Here is a 17,035-nt window from a genome sequence, read left to right on the forward strand (position 1 = left end):
TACTGTATTTGACTGGCATCCTCCTCCGTGGAGTGGCGGTGGCCCACGTAAATCCAGTGCCCTTCCATCTCCGAGCCAGCCAGTGGAGGAGCATGGTCACTGGAAGCGTGCCAGGGGCTTGTGGGGAGGACTGGCAGAGGCCTGCTGGAAGTAAAGTCTTGCTGGACAGAGCAATTCTTAGCCCAAATTCAGATGTTCAACTGACCTTGTCTTCAGGTCTGACTAAATAGGCTTCTCCTTTGCCCACAGCCCCCCTGAAGGTTTCTCCTGGCAGATGGGGGGAGCAGATAGCCGACGAAGGCTGTCCATGGAGTTTTGCCCAGCTGCGATCCCTTCTGGCAGCAGGCGAGCCCAGAGGAACCGCAGGGCTGCGGGTGTGTGATGTTGGGTTTTAGCCTTGCGCGTCGTTGTGCCGTGCTGCTCGGGGCTGGCTGGCCCCGGCAGAGCCTCAGTGACGGCAGAGCCACCTCTTAGGGTCTGCCATGGCTTCCTGGGCAGGTGGATTCTGACTTGAGCCTCTCCGTCTCTGCCCACGACGCTCCCCTTTGTGTGTGCCATATCACTAGGAAATGGTTTTGGATGAGCTGAAAGCCTTCTGCACAAGCAGGCCTGGAAATGKCTTGTTGTTGTTTCTGTGTTGACAGAAGTACAGTTTCCTCCTTTAACTGTGGCACACCAAAATGTGCTGCAAACAGCGCCTCTGCTCCCCCCATCCTCGCTGCGTGCCTTAGAGCAGCACAGAGCTGATACATGCGGTGGTGTTGAGGGCACCTCAAAATCAGCCAGCCCCTTAACCCACACTCTCCTCCTCTGCACCATCCTTTCCAGCCTCTTTCCTCTGAAAATACTGGGCACGTTTCCCTTGTTATCCTGGGGCTTTTCTATCATGCACAGGCAATGCATATTTTGGTGTAGAGATGTAATCAGGTCAAGGATTTGTACTCCTCTTCAATCAGGAGCTTCTCACTCGTGTCAGGTGGATAACAGGCTGTGCTGCTGTAGAAGGAAGCTGATTCTGCAGGAAAACTAGCCTTACCAAAAATGGCTTTGTGAGATCAGCTTCGCAATTGAACTTTCCACGTGGCTCCATGGACACTAGCACCAGGACAAGGGAGGGAGCAGGAATACAGAGCTGGGGCAAGGGGGAGAAGTGCAGGACTGCTCTTTTCAGCAGGTTCAGAAATACCAGTTCAGACTGGCCAAGCTGCCTGTGATGCTGCTCCCTTAGAGAACCCCTCTCCCAAACTCCCCTTACTCTGGTTGTATTGAGACCTCCAAGAGGAAACTTCCTAAATGGCCAGAACACATCCCTCCTTCCCCTTGATTCTGCGCATTTGATTATTTGGCCCTTGGCTGTTGTTTGCAACATCAAAGCTAAACTCATTCAAACTGAAAATGCAATTTGAAGGCTCAAACGTCTGTTACGTGATATAGATCAAGGAGCCTGCTATATGCAGAGCTATTAGGGGACAGGGCCTCCTCATCTTRCCCTTGTAACATGTGTCCTGGGGAAGATCAAATCCTATTAAGCAGCAGTTCTACTTGCAAATTATACCATGAGAAATTTGCCCGTTAGGATTTCTTATCAAACAAGATGCAGAGGAGTTCTGCGCACACTAGAATGTCTGCAAAAGTTCAGCCCAGCTTTGAAGAATTTGTTAGCTTGGGTAGGACAGAAGGGACTTAGCCCTTGCTCTTCAATGCAGCTATCTCTTGGAGGTCTGTTTCAGCCATCTTCTCATAACTGGGTTTTCATTGAGGCCAGCTGGTCCCGTGCAACAAGCCCTTCCCACCTCCTAGGTAGCAAGGGCTTTCGTAGCACCCTTGCGAAAAGGCCCAGGGATGTGGGTCGCAGGGGTAGGAGGCGTTGCAGACGCTGTGCAGTAGACTTCAGGATCAGAAGCTGGATAAAGAATAGTGTAACATGACCTCTCCTGCTTTGGGGTCTCCTGTGCATAGTAAACAACAGCTGTTGGTTAACAGGTCCCAACTGTTTGGGGGGAAAAACGGAAAGTTTTTCAGCACAGTGTGACCTAAGGGTCTGCAGTTCCATCAGCATTATAAAGAAAGTAATATCCTGGTGAACTAAAGGAGTTGTTACTTTTGTCCCCAGCTGATGACCAAAGGTTGTCCTCATCATTCATCTTGGCAGTGGCTTTTGGGAAACAAGATGACATTCTCAAAGCAGCCTTGTAGCCAAGAGTTATAGCCCCAAAACCACTGCCAACCAGGGCACCGTCTGCAACCCTTGGTGGGAGTCTGCTGGGATTAGTGGAGACTGAATGCTCTCGCCTGTTTGGGTGTCTTCATGAGATGAAGTTTGAGGTGGAGACGTTCTCTGGAGATGTTTGAACTGATTAGCTTAACTTGGATTCTGAATGCATTTTTTGGACCTTAATTTTTCTTCTTAATTCTTGTTGGTTTTGGTGTGCTGCCTTATCTCTCACTGTGTTTCCCATTCTTGTAATTCTAGTCAGAAACTACTTATATCATATGGGCAAACCTATGCTCTTTTGACCTAGGGCATTTTACTGTTCATATCCTTCCCTTTGGCCCAGAGCAGATATTAGAAAGATGTAAAGACTCATGAAAGGTAGCAGTAAGGAGCAGCAGACCAAACACGGGTGAGGCTGTACAGTAGGAGGAATTGGAAAGCCAGGGCAGCCAGGCCAGAGCTATTTACTGTAGCCATCTGTGTGTTGCAACTCTCTTTTCTTAGTTCCCCCTCCTTTCTGTGCAGCTCCGAGAGGATCCCGGTGACCCTCAACCTGGATGGAATAGTTCAGGTGTTGGATTGCCACCTTCATGACACGTCTATTGGGATGATGACTAGAATTGCAGTCCTGAAGTGGCTCTATCACTTGTACATCAAGACTCCTCGTAAGGTAAGTCTGGGGCTTGGCATGTGAACCTGTTGCTTCCTCATGGGACTGAGCTACACCTCCCAGCATATTTGTGTTGGAAAGGGGTATCCAGACTCAGCCTTTGGTCTTTGCTCCAGTGGGACCTGGGTCTGGAACACCTGGAGGTGCTACTGGAAGGTGAAGAGCCATATTGAATTACCATGGAGCACCCATTGCTGGAATAGCACAGCATTGCTGGAGGATTAGAAATAAAATGCTGGAGTGTGGGGGCTTGGCAATAAGCCCCGAGGTTGAAGTCAGTCAGTGGGATATAGCTCTGGCATAGCTGTACAGGGAAAGAGTTGGATACCTGGCTCCAGTGATGGCTCTTGATCCTCATGGCAGTCATCAGCCTTAGTGACTCTCGGTCATGGGCCTTTGTGGTTATCGCTCTGGTGATCCAACATGTAACTGGTACAGCTGTGCTGTGCTGCTCCAAAAGCAGATCTGTCTTCAGATGGACCCCAAACAGCCTRAGTTCCTGTATGTGGCCCAAGGCAAGCTATTAGAAAGGGAATCACTGTGAATCTTTTCTGGGCAGGGGAAAGAAGTGACATTGTATCCTAGGCTAAAAATTTTGCCTTTGAATTGGCTGTAATTATCTTGGTAGCATCGTAACCAAATGTCTACATGCCTTTTCTGTGAAGGCTTTCTTAGCAGATGCTGCTAGATACCTAGCTAGCTTAAGAGAGAAGAGCTCTCCAGGTAAGATGGAAAACGTTGATGAAGCTTTCAGCAGCCTCCCATGGTACAAGAGGGTCCTTGGCATGTGGTGATCTGGCCTGTGTGACTGATGCCATTTATCTTTCTGGTTCTAGATGTTCCGACACACCGACAGCCTCTTCCCCATTTTGCTACGGACTCTCTCAGATGAGTCAGATGAGGTGAGTACTACAGAAGTCCTCCTGGGAGCTTGCCACCTCCATATCCATCCAAACTCTGGATCAGCTTTGTCTGGTACAGTTGGGTTGAACCTAGGGCTTTCCTGGAGGTTGGCCAGTGTTGGCACCGGGGAATTTAGACCTCTTGGCTGAACTAACCATGACCCAATGCAGCTTGGCCTCCCTGAGCCCACAGATAACAGGCTGCACTCATACCCAGCTGCAAGTCCTCCTTTCTCAGTTAGACAAGCATGTGTTGGACCTTCTGCCTGCGTAAGCCTTCCTCCTTTGAGGGCTCTTCCCTAAATGCCTACTAATAACAGTTGATTTTTGCCACAGCCTGTTCTGGGAAAACAGCTATGGCTGGGATTCAAGTCCCAGAGCTGGTGTCTTTCCCATGGTGCCAGGTGCATGGCTGATTCTTGGTCAGCTTCTTGGTGAGTGTGGGAATTAGGATGTCCTTGTGACAGTTTGAGATCAGGGCAGGAAAGCGTTTCCTGCTAAAATCAGAGTAGAGACAAAATTCTGAGAGCTGAATGCTGCTTTTCATGTGAGGTAGTTAAGCAGACCCCACCACTTGAGGGGCACAGTGTCAGCTTTGCCTGACTGGAGCTGCAGTAAATGCCAAAGAGCCTTATCTCCGCTTACGTTTCGCCAGAGACTCGCTGCTGCTGAGCTACCCCCTGGCAGAACATGTGCCCCTCCTCCGGTTTGACAGAAGAGGCAGTGCTTGCGTGCAGTGTGAGTCGTGATGCCCAAGGCGTTACTCAGACCCACGTGATTCAGGCTCTGGGTTACGCTTTTTTCTTTAGCCCCTTTCAGTGTCCTTTGACTCAGAAATCAGACGCTACCTCATAGTCTGTGTCAACATGCCTTTGAGACATCCTCTGAGCAACCATGCTGGGCCTGACTGGTGTGAACAGCAGCGTGAGGGGAGAGCTTGGCTAGCACAGTTGTTGTGTTGGCCCCGTATGCTGAGGTTTGGAGCAGAGCTAAGGAGAACTTGTCACATGAGTGTCTGGRGCTTACATTTACCCAACAGATTGCGCTTTACGGGTGGACCTTCTCTGCAGGTAGACCTGTACAAAGCGGGCAGGTGAGCCAGCTTGCTGCCTCCTTACTCATGGGGACCCACTGCCAGCACAATCAGACAAATGGATGGTACCCCTTGAAGAGGGGAAGCACTGAGATTCGGGCGCTGGGTTCAAATGCTGGCTCCTGGGGGCAATGGGGAATACACTTGATTCTCACCCCTTTATGAACTCCCCTTGGGGAGAATGAGATGGGATTTTAACTCTTGTGGTCCATTTTGAAGTTCTTAAAGCTAAGAATAAATCTCAATCCATGGGCCCAAGCCTGTTGTGGACCTGTGCTTTAGGAGTTAGTTTCCTGGCTAGCTGTTTGCCATCTCTTTGTTAGATTTGCAGTGACATCAGGTTGGCTAGCAACCACTCAGCTCAGAAGTGAGCAAAAATAATCATTTAGTGATGAGTGAGGGCCCAGCTTCTGGCCCCTTGCTGTGGCTCAGCTTTCTGGGCTCCCTGGTTTGCTTCCTGGTGCTTGCCTTGGTGTTCCCAGTGTGGTGCTTCTCATCTCTCAGGATGCTCCCCTTCCTGAGATGCTGTGGCTCTTTTGTTTCCTTTTCTTTCCTTCTCACCCCTTTTCTCCCATTCCATCCTTTTCAAACTCATTCTCTTTTTCTCCCCCTCCCCATCACATTCTAGAGTATTTCTAGTGTTTGGGCAGAATACTGGCAGTTTTGACACACAGTTGGCCCAGATGCTGGTAGCACTTCTAGCATCAGCTGGCCTGCATTTAAATACATATTGCACAGACCTGCAGATGGTCCTTGACACTCTCTCAGGCCAGACCTTCCTGGTGGATTAAAAATCATGCAATATCTGCTTTGGATTGCATGCTCAGGGCATAGTACCCTAACCCACAATAAATCCCATGCGTAAGGGGATTGTTGAGAGAGGAGGGAGGGGAGTAAGTAAAAGCAAGGGAATGACTTGCACTTGCAAAGGCAAGTGACTGCCTGGCCACTTTCCATACCCTGCTGCTTACAATGCAAACATTTCCGAAAGAGTCCCCAAGCACACATCTGCCTTAGCAATGCTCTAGAAAGCCTGCATCTTGCAGATAGTCTCTCCAGCTTGGCAGGAGATTGCAATGAGTCATGTTGCAATTACACTGGTTATTAATATTTGAAAAAAAACAGTGAAGAAAGAACCCTGGTGATGCATTTCCTCCATGTGACATAACTGGGAATGGCTCAAAAGTAATTTTAAGCTGATTTATTTAATCCTGTCTTCTATTTATTTAAATCTTTTTTTTTTTAAGGAAATCCATAGACAAGTCAATCCATTAAACATCACGACTCAGCTGGCTCCCAGTCAGATTTGCTGCTCTATAGAGGAAATAGAAATGACCAAAATAATAGGGTTTTGGGGGTAAGCATTTTTGGTAGTGATGAGGACAAACTGAGAAAGCTAACCTGAAATGTCCATGCCTATTAGAACTGGGGATGTGGGGTGCTCTGTAAACCGTGATAGTTCTGCCTTGGGTTATTCCCTGTTCTCGGAAACTTCACAGTATTTGTATGCATGCTCTGGTTGTTCTGGAGCAGATTGAGATCCCAGGAGCTCTTAGCTAATGGACTGGGGATTGCCAGATTAGTGCAGGGGGTTTGTCTGCAGTCCTGAGATCGTCGGTTCTCAATGGTAGCAATCCATCCCTCTTCCAGGTTATGCTCCGTGTGTTGTGTGCTGCAGCATAGGGTGTGCACACACCTTGAGCTTTTTTGCTATGCCTTCATCCTGTTACGCTGCCCTCCCCTAGGGAACTTGGCTCCATGTTCTCTCCAGCAAGGCTGAACATCCTCTTGAGGTATTTGCAGAGTCCCTGACCCTCTTCCACAGTTTGGAGGCTAGCTGTCACTCTCCTGATGCACCCTCAAGCTGTCTTGGAGCAGTTATCTTTCACCAGCTTGTCACCAAAGGAGAATCTGGCTTTGGAGAGTCTGTATTAATCAGGGTTTGGTGTCAGCCTGAAAGGCCATGCTTGGGTGTCTTATTTTTAGGCTGTTTTTCCTGAGCTGCTCCGAGTCTCTCTGTGCGCTTGCCACAAATAGTCTGGCCCAAAACAAGGAGAGACTTGCGCTGGATGGAGCTGGGTCCATGCCCTTTAAGTTGTCATGCATGTTTTTAATGCTTGAGTAGCATAAGGTGTTGCACCACCTCCACCATGCTGAACAGGGGCCAGTATCTCATGAGACATCTGTGGCGTACTGAGTCATCTCTGCCTTCTCTGTTTTTCCTCTTCTTACCCAGTTCTCTAGTGCCAGTAAAGAAATGGTCAAGAGATCTAGTTAAGATTCAGAAATTCAGTGCAGCACAGAAAAGTTGGAGTGAAGCTGAAGCAAGCAATTCCCTTTGATGTGTAGAAGCAGCGGACAATAGTCAGGATACAAAATTCATAGCTCTAAGATCTTATACTGCTGCACTGCGTCACCTCACACAGGTTCAACACATACTTCCTTGGCAGGGAGATGCCCTTTTCTGCATTTCTGCATATGTTTGAGGTCTGGTTTTGAAGGCAGTCTTTAAAAACACTGGTTAAAATTTGATGTGGTTAAAAACTTTCCTGCAAATCCAAGACTAACAGAATTCTGGTGGAAATGTATTTTTCTGCACAAGCTGTTCCTTCCATCAGTAGTACTGTGTAAATCTTGCAGCCCTGACACCTGCTTGTGAGAGCTTGAAAAGGAGATGCTAGGAAAAGGGAAAGGGAGGATTTTTACTGTCAAAACCCAAATGCCCTTTGGGAAGACGTGTCTCAGGTTAAATGCACTGCTGCTGATGGGCACTGCTTAAAGGAAGTGCTGCTCTTCAGGTTATCTGCCTCTGTAAGCTCCTATCGCAAAGGTAGTTCCTAATATAGCTAWTCAGTTCACTTGGTACTTCCCCCAGCTGGCTCCCAGATACTATGTCCAGATGACAGCAGGCAGTGCGGGGATTTCTGAGGAAAAACTTACAACAATGGCATTTTTGATTTTCTTGGTTTGCTTTGTTTCTCTTTCTCCAGCTCCAAAATGGGGTTGTTTCCCTACAGTTGAACATGTTCCTTTTTTCTTATCTGCTCCCATCAATCTTGCCGTGGGTTGGAAGCTGTGCTGGGACTTTTGTCTGACTCATGCAGGAATGACGCACTGAAGGTGGAGTTGGTGTCTGATGTGAGGCAGGATAGACTCCTGGCTTCCTCTAAGCTCTGCTCATCTGAAAACCTACCTGCCTTTATGCAGTGGCTCCGAATACAGCAAGAAATGATTTCTTAGCTTGCTGTTTGTAACTGTATATCCTAGACCGTCCTTCCTAAGTGTGCTCCTGGCACCGTTAAAACAACGGAAAGTGGGTACCTTTTCACTGAGAGGGGTTRTCTGAACCTGGGCAGAAGTAGATGCTGTCCTGCCACAGGCACCTGCTGCAGTTTTGGACAAGTTAAGTGTCCAAAACACCACAGTGGTGTTTTATTCCCCATTGGCAGAAATCTGATGCGAAGGCAAATGCTGAGATAGCTTTGAGCATAGGAAATACTACAAATGCCAGTCTCTCCTCTGTCACGTGAGCTGGTCAATTGGAGAGCAGGACGGAGGAAAGGGGACACCAAAGAACAACTGTGGTGTCAAAAAGGAGCAAGTGGCAACACGTGCCTTTTCCTGGTCAGACAGGGAGCCGAGAGAGGTGTGCCAGCAATGCTGATCTCTTGGGCCAGGAAATCCTGCAGTTACCTGCCTGGCTGTGTCAGTTCTCACCACATCAGTCTTCACTGCCATCACAGGCTTTCAGCCATCTCTGATCTTTATTGGAGTTGGAAACTTGTTAAAGAGGAGCTGGAGCTGGGAACCAATGGCAGTATTTGAGGCAGGGCAGTGCAACCAAGTGGGAGTTGTTGCGTGTCGTGTTTAGCGTGGCTAGTTCACGTCCACCAGACTACACGTTCTTGCTGTGAAGGTAGTGATGAACTTGAACGTGTGCATGACTTGCGTGTACTCAAGCCAACGTCTCTGTGACAGGCTGAAACATTTTGTCCCTCTCTCAGGTTGCCAGTATTAAATTAAGAGGGGAGGAGGAATCCCAGCTATTTGACATTTTGATGCGGCGTCAGCTTTTTTTCTGTATGGTGCTGTATCGATATCCGTATCTCTCCTTCACTTTTAACATCTCTACCATACCGCCCTTCCTACATGACTTGCTGCTGCAAAGACCTGATTTCTGGCCTGTTCTCTGAGCTTTGCTGTCACACTAAATCCTGGCAAACTTCTCCCATTGCGCCTCTGATTCCCAGTACAATGAAGCGGAACAAAAGATTGTGCCAACGTGAATAGCCGTCTTAGTTTGGTTTGGTTTTTAGTTTTGCTCTGTTGGTTTTAGGTCCATTGTGCTCCATCTCTCAGCCTTTAATTTGCCACTGCCGAAATATTGTGGCCCCATGCAAAGCAGGGAGCATAAAATAAAGCCTGTGTGAAGAGAACATGGGGGAACTTAACATGACCTGCAGTTCACTTCCTTGCTCTTTTGTTYGGGGCTTGGGTGCAGCTTTATTTATTGCTGGGGCACCTAAAGTGCTTTCKGTGACAATGTGCCGGGATCCTGTCCCAAACAAAACCTGTAGGCTGGTGTGTGGGAGTGAGAACGCACAGCCAGAAAGTGGCTGACTCCGTGGCAGTTAGCAGATGGGGCTGGTTAACTCGGCTGCTGGGATGGACAACGTGTGCGCGGGCTCACTTTGTTCTGAGGTGGGATAATTTCCTGCCTGTGCAAGGGGGAGGTGAGCTTGCATCTTGCTGCAGCTGATGCGAGCTCGTGATTCATTCAGCAGCTGTAGTACGGTATCTCCCCTCAGGCCGGGTGCTGAACGCTGCCAGAGCTGCGCTCTGGTTCAGCTGCATGCAGCTTTGCTAACTGGACAAGAAATGGATGTGAAGTTCATCTTTTTACTCCGACTTGCATGTGTTTGGGTTTTGTTCTAATTTTTTTTGGTGCTAAAGCTTCCCTGGAGAGAGAGACTCATAGCTGCTAGATACTGAAGTTGGGAGGTTATCTGTTTTCAAGAGGGAAGTTACACTTAGGGTTCTTTTGCCTTTAATGGTGGGGCATAGAGAGAGGTATGCAATTTAGGTTGGATCATGGATAATACGTTCAGTCCAAGTTTGCATACTTGCAAGCAGCCCCTTAGCAGAGAATTTTCTGACTGATGCAGCAGGGTGGAGTGATACTTTCTCCATACCATAGGGATTCAAGGAAAATGCAGGGGCATGGTTAGAAAGATAATCTGTGCACCTCTTCATGCAGGGCTAAGAAGTTTCTTGGGGGAATCAGGATCTGCAGGACGCTTCTTGGCTCAGCACCAGATTAAGACTGTAATTACATTGCTATTGATTGAAAAATAAGGGCTGCAGTATATGCAGTTTATACCTACCACAGGTTGTTTGGAATATGTACGCTGGCAGTCTAGACTCGAGGCAATTTCCAGGAGGTGCTTGTAGCTTTCCGAGATGCGTGGTGCAATGCCGGTGTGTCTCAATGTGGCTGTGAGGGAAAGAGCTGTGCTAGATGCTGTACAAATAATGGTAGGCAATCCCTGCACCAGAGAGCTTGCTCAAGGTAGGATGAAGATATGGGACATGGGGTTTGGTGAGCTTGGATTTAGGATGTCTGTGTGCCCTGGGATAAGAGGTGACTAAGTGGGCTCTTCTGCTGACTCCCAGTTGGAGGCATAGAGCAGAGAGAGAARCTGTAGATGTTCCTTGCTCACACAAGGGACCTGCAAGCATTTGCTTTCTGGCTGGCTAAGAAGCCGAGACCCTCATGGGGCTGGTGTAGCATGTACGTGGGTCACATACTGTGCTCAGCCTTTGCTCAGTCCAGTTCTAGCCTCACTGTCTGCAGAAAGCTGCCTCTTGGAGGGGCTCCCTGGGGTCTAGAGTGAGGTGCTGGACAGGAGATAGGGTAGCAAATGAAAGCAAACCCGTTGCTTGTCATAACTTCTGGGACTTGCAGCTGGTGCTGAATTTTAAGGTGTTGCTGACTGGTGAGGCTTGGCAGGCATTCAGCCCCCGCAGCGTCGCTCGCAGAGCAGCGCAGCACACCGGGCAAGCTCGGGCTCCCTCCAGCCCCATCCTGCTTGCTGGGTCTGTCACGCTGTCGAACCATCATTGCACTTGGCTTTCCTCCCTCCTTGCCTGTGCATCCTTTCCTTCCTTGCACCGTAACGGGCTGGTGTTTCCCTTACGGAGAAGCTGAAAAAACAACCTCTTTGGCATCCCGTGCAGCGTCTGGCATCAGGTGGTGTGTTAAGCTCCCCATACACTAATTAAACACATTTAAAGAGCTGCTCTGAGATGTGACAACTCGGCAGAGTGTTATGTGTTCCCTTGGGGACCGCTTGGTTTGCCCCAGGCCAGCGGTGGTCACAACCTTCCCGGGGACAAAACGCTCTCACTCCCACTGCGTAGCACGCTTTAGGCCTGGYGCTTGCACGCCCTGCTCCCAGGCGCGGGTGCAAATTGGGGATTTGCAGACGCAGGAGGAAGGATGGGGGAGCTTTCAGGTTGGTTTCGGGTGGTTGTGGCTGTATGACTGGTGCTGTCTCCCGCGCTGCCTGCTGTTTTAACTGACAGCGCGAAGATGTGTTAGTGTGCGTTTTTGCATGTGTTCTGGAAGAATTGGCCCTCAGCAGGGAAAAAGGCCCTCTTTTCCCCCAGGCTGACTTAAGCAAATGTCACAGAAGTCTGAGGAGCAGGTCCCTATGGGGGAGAGGAGAACGCCTTGGGTGCCCTGCCTTCGCTCACCTCTGCCTTTCCCATCTCAGCTGAAGGCTGAAATCTGGTGGCCGTAAAAAGGTCTCGGAAGGATCAGAGGACAGAAATTGCTGTTGTCTGTCTTCCGGGTGCTGGAGACCTGAAAAGAGGTCCAGTTAAATTAGTGTGGGAAGATTAATGGTTGGGGTTTTTTGTTTTGTTTTGTTTTCTCTCTGTCTTTAAAGCTGGCGGAGGGGGGGAACACAAGTTTACTTTTCACGCTGTGTTTGTCTGGGGCCCAGCCAGCCTCTCTGCTCTCCGTTCTTGGCTCCGGGGCTGCCTTCCCGTGGTTTCTTCCCCTCCCCCAGTTGCATTTAAAAGGTTTGGAGGGAGAGGGAGAAAAATAAAATAAATTCAGGCCTCCTAATGCCTTGGAGAAACCTCGTTGCACACTGCTACAGAATGAGGCTGCATTCAAGTCACAAAGCAGGCAGCCTCCCGGCAAGATGAATAGCCCAGCACCCTCAGCCTGATGTGTGCCCTGGTTTCTAACCATGGTGGGGCTCCACCGGCACGCTGGCCGCTAGAGGTCCTGGGTGGCTTTCTTCTGCTCAGTGCAGTTCTCCAATCGTTCGTTCCCAGCAGGCTGGAAAGAGAATTAGGTAGGGTTGATGTAAGAGCAAGGTGGGCACCAGTGTGTGGGGACAGAGGTGAAATGGGATGGAGATCCTCCCCAGCACCCTCTTATCTGAGGGGACAGATGCGTCTGGGCATGCATGGCCTGAAGCACAGCGATAGCTTGGGGAACCAGACCTCTTGCACGGATCCAGCCAGGGAGGGTGGTAAGCTGAGAGGAGGGACCACGTGGAGCAGGCATGTCCCTTGTCTGAGCAGGGGCACTGCGTACCCCAGCCAGCACCAACTGAACTCAGCACTGCCAGCGAAAGCCCTAGGTGGAGTCTCTTAAGTGACCTGGAGCCCCCGCTCTTAGCTCAGGTGCCCTGGGCATGCCGGGAGTGCTCCGAGCTCATGGACTTGCCGGATGTCACGTCGGCACCTTCCCGCTGTTTTCTGGGCTAAGCAAGAATCCTTTGGGGAACGTCATGTCCCGGGTCAGCCCGGTTCCTTCTGCGTGATTTAGCCTGTGCCCGTGGGTTTTACACGGCGCAGGTAACACCGTGCCGGCAAGCGGGGCTGGAGAGAGGGCGGGATGGCAACGGGCTTTCGTCTTTCCCTTCGTGGGGGACACGGGCTCATTTTGGCCGGAAGCAAAGGCTTGCGCAGCGGCCGGCCTCCTCCATCTCGTGCATCTCGGCAAGCCGCCGGGCTGCAGCAGCATCTCTCTTCCCCATCCTCCGTGGGCCCGATGAGCCGGGAAGCGGCCGGCAGGACCCCTCGCGCTGCGGGATTACCCGCTTGCCCTTGCTCGCCGGGGCGGCGGGATGTGCCGCTGCCTCACCGGGGAATGGCTGACATGTCACGGCTCGTTACTTCGGAGGGAAGGGTGAAGCCTTTTTTTTTTTTTTTTTAAGAGGAAAGAGAAAAGCCGGGGCTGCTTTTCCTCCGCGCGCTGCCTCAAAGAGCCTACTCGGAAGGCAATGAAGCTGGTATCAGATCAGTTCAGCCAGAACAAGAGGCAAATTAACCTGACCTAGATCTGGATAACAGAAGGGACCTACAAATCCCTGGTTTCTGTGGCCTCAAAAAAATCGGTGCTCTGGAGGCAGTGCAGAGAGAGAGATCTTTACTACTCGCGGAGACGTAGCTCCGTGTTTATAACAACCGTCCTGTCTTATAATCGACTTCTTGTCCCCGGGGCCGTCTGCAGCCAGGCGGAAGAGTAAGCTTTCCTCTGGAGTACGCTGCAGCAATCCCCCAGCGCCAGGCCGCGCGAATAGGAGATGCCAGCTTTAAACGTCGGCAGAAGGTTCGCCCTGTCCGTCCGTACGGCTTGGCCTGGTTATAAAACGGCATTTCCTGCGAGGCTTGTTCTCCTTTCGATGCTAGTTCCAGTTAACGCTAATAAGCACGGCTTTAGCCCGGAGCAGGGAATGCACCACCCTAAATTTCATCACCTCTTGGAAACCTTTTCATGAAAATTGGTCTGGGACTAGGACTGGGAAAATCTGTTAAGTAGCTCAGTGGCTCCTTTTCTGGTCTTGCTCTCAGGGTTATGTTCATATAGAAGACGGGCAAGGGAGTCACCTCTCCTGCAAGGAGAGGGGAGCAGCGGCCCCGTGCCAGGTCTGTCCCCGCCGTCCTGTGCCCGCTGGAGGTCCCCCTCGCCTGAGCAGGGTGCCGAGGTGGAGAGGTCCAGCTCGGGAGGCAGGGACCGTTGCCTGGACCTGAAATGTGGGAGGGAGAGCTGGGGCTGGACCGAGCACCACGTGCCGAGCGGGGCACGGGGAAAGCTGGTGCATGCAGAGGCTCCCCGCTGACCTCGGCAGCGAGGGCCCTGGCATTCGCTCTCGTGGCTGGCCAGAGGACTTCTATTTAAGCAAGAGACAACCAGTTCAGCAGGATTTCCACCACGACGGGGCTTCTCTGCCACAGTCTTGCCTCCTCGTGTTACGGGTCTGTCCTGACGGCGCTGCGGCCTCTGCTAGCCGTGCCCCGGGGCCATGGCTGCGAGCGCTAGGGTGATGCTGCTTTGACATCGGCGTTTATAATCCCCAGTCTAGAGGAAGGGTTGCGCGGATCCCAGAGAAGCAAAGCGGCGCTCATCCTCCAGTAATCTTCGCTGGAAAGGATGCAAAGCATCTAGAAATTCCCCGAGTGGATCCCTCGGGGCTCTAGTGCTTCACCTCCACGTCCATCACGTGGCTCTCCTGGGTGCAGGGACCTAGAGTTCAACGTCCGCGTGCCCTTGCCCAGGGGATAGAAATGGCTCCGGCTCTTTTGCTTCCCATAATGTCAATTTTGACGGCAGCTGAGCTCCTGACGGATGGGACCGGCTAATACTCCTCCCCGGCAGCCGGCCCGTTGCCATGGCAATCGCAGGCGCTCGGGCTCCTGCAGGATATTGCTTTCTTATAACCTCCTCTCTCCATTCTCGCTCGCACAAAGAAAGCAAGCGCTCCAGATTTGCTTTGCACAGGGATGTGCAGTGCATACCAAACGCCCCGGGCTCTCCTCCGTCCCTCGCTGCTGCTCCGGAGGCTGGGAACTGCCTCTGGAGTGCGCAGAGAGCCGTGCGGGGAAGCAGCAGCACAAGACAGGCTTCCCGGCCTCTTTCCCACGGACGGGTAAAACCCAGGTCTTTGTGGCTGCCTGCTCCTCCTCCTTCCTCTGGGTACTCCGCACCCTTCCCTCCTGGTTCCTATTTCTTCCACGTTTTCTCAATTGAGAAATCCAGGCCATGTGTTTTTTCTGCCTCCTGCCTGTAACCCCCGTAGCCAGGTTGGGGGGACACCCTACCCCTTAACCACTGTAAAGCTAGAGAGTCCCCAGCCGTGCCCGCAAGCAGGTCCCATCATCACACGTGAGGTGGCTGCTTGCATCTTGCTGCTGTCCTGCACCCAAGGACAGCACCCTTGGGTGCAGTCGCAAGGTCTGGGTGCCTGCTGATGTGCACCCAAGGCTTGGGAGCATCACTGAGATGGGGCTCGGCATGAGGTGCTGGGAGTTTGGCTCCCTAGTGGATTAAGGATCTGACCCCACAGGATAGGATGTGGCTCTTAATGCTTTGGGAGACAACAGGCGTGATTTTAGTGCTCAGCCCAGTGTCTTGCTCCTGTTTTCTGATGCTGCAGCAGCTGCTTGTGTTTTGAAATCCTGCCTGTGCTCGACTGGATGGAAGGCACCTTCAGCAGCAGCGCTTTGGTTAGCGGTCGGGGGCTGAGTCTGACCTGTGTTCCTGACCGGTTCCTGCCTTTGCCCCTGTACACGCTACAGCAATGTGCACGTTTGTGCAGCCAGTGAAAAATGGCTTTAATTCAGTGGGATGGGGCCAGACCAGAGTCAGACAGTGCCAGGGCTATGAGGTATATGGCACCTGCGTTGGACTATAGTTCTCCTGGCGCCGTAATTCCCAACTTGGTCTGAGCACTTGTAATGGTTTGTGCCCTCATCCCGCAGAGCAGCACCAGCCTGTGCCAGTGTTAACTGATCCTGATGCTGGCTGAGCTCTTCTGGTGTTTGGACAAGACCCAGACGAGGCAGGGCTCTCTGAGTAGCGATGTTCTGCAGAGAAATGTGGTTGTTCAGCATCCTGAGTCCGCTTCTGCTCTTGCTACTCCAGGCAGCTACTGCAGTCATCCAAGTAAAGCACTTGCGCTCAGATCCGTGTCTCCCTTTCTGTGCTGTTTGCTGGAGCGAGTGCACCTTTGGGGGGTATGCTTTGGGATGGAGTGCAGGAGGGTGATCACGGCAGCAGGGAATACAGCAGAGTGGCAATCATACATGGTTGGTTCGTGCCGTAAATCAGCCATGTGTCGATACGGCCTTGGCCCAGTAGAACGTGTCCTCCTGGTTGTGTTGGCRTGTGTGCTAGGTACTACAAATAAGTAGCACAAAACAGTTGTGTCCGCAGAGCAGCTATTTGTCTCCTCACACCTCCAAGCTGTGTTCCTGCCTTCATCAACATGGCTACTTGCCCGGGGGTCAGCATGCTCTCTGGAAGGGTGAGCTTTGCTTGTCCTTTCCTGGTGCCAGACTAGAGGATCTGCACCCGGAGAGCACCTCACTGCCTGTGTAGGAGCTGGGAAGCAGGCTGCCCTGCTTCCCTAGAGCCACTGCGGTGTTCAGAGCTGGCCTATGTCGTGGTTATGGGGGACCACGTGCCCGAATTCAGAGCTAGCCATGTTGCCTCCATGTATTCCCCAAGGAGAGGTTGCTGCACAGGGAGGGAGCAAGCGCCTGCATTTACAGCCTGCAAGTTGCTCTGGGGGCACCGTTATTACGGGGTGGGTAAAGCACCTTCTTCCTCTTGGGAAGCAAGGAGCTGCCTAGCAGCCTGCGTGTTGAGAGCTCACATCCTGGCTGTCGCCCACCTACCTTCCCCTATAGCCAAGCCTTGTCCTATATGAGGCTCTGCTAACACGTACTGTTGGCCAGGCTCGAGGATGGCGCCGCGTGCTACAAGCAACTGCGAGCAAGCAGTGTTGTGACCTGGCYGCGTTCTCGCCCTGCGCCACCTTCTCTGCATCCGCGAGAAAATCGTGCTGGCTTTGTTGCTCCAGGTAGCTTATACTGCCGTTATTACTGCAGGCCCACGTTCTGCCTGGGACGCAGAGAGCGTATTGAAACACAGACGCCCAAGCATAATTTACTGTGAGACTGAAAGTGATTCTTTTTCTCAAATTCCTCCTCCTCGAAGGAATCAATTATTAGACTAGTTTCCAAACAGTGAGGCTATGAGAACTGTCTGTGTCCCTCTTCTCATTCCCATGCTGCTGATAAGTTTTGTGTCTCTTTGCCAGTTTTAGCCAAATAGGATGAGGCTTGGAAAT

General features: G+C 51.3%; 1 protein-coding gene across 1 annotated transcript in view; it reads left to right on the forward strand.

The window, feature by feature from the left end:
• VAC14 (Vac14, PIKFYVE complex component) overlaps window positions 1–17,035 on the forward strand; it is a 95,306-nt gene that overhangs the window by 12,697 nt on the left and 65,574 nt on the right. Inside the window, exons 6-7 of the mRNA XM_026084897.1 lie at window positions 2,741–2,885; window positions 3,722–3,787. Coding sequence (XP_025940682.1) covers window positions 2,741–2,885; window positions 3,722–3,787 — 211 coding nt within the window. The remainder of the gene's footprint in view (window positions 1–2,740; window positions 2,886–3,721; window positions 3,788–17,035) is intronic.

The sequence above is a fragment of the Apteryx rowi genome, unplaced genomic scaffold (assembly GCF_003343035.1).
Source record: "Apteryx rowi isolate R43461 unplaced genomic scaffold, aptRow1 scaffold_653, whole genome shotgun sequence".
Taxonomy (NCBI): domain Eukaryota; kingdom Metazoa; phylum Chordata; class Aves; order Apterygiformes; family Apterygidae; genus Apteryx; species Apteryx rowi.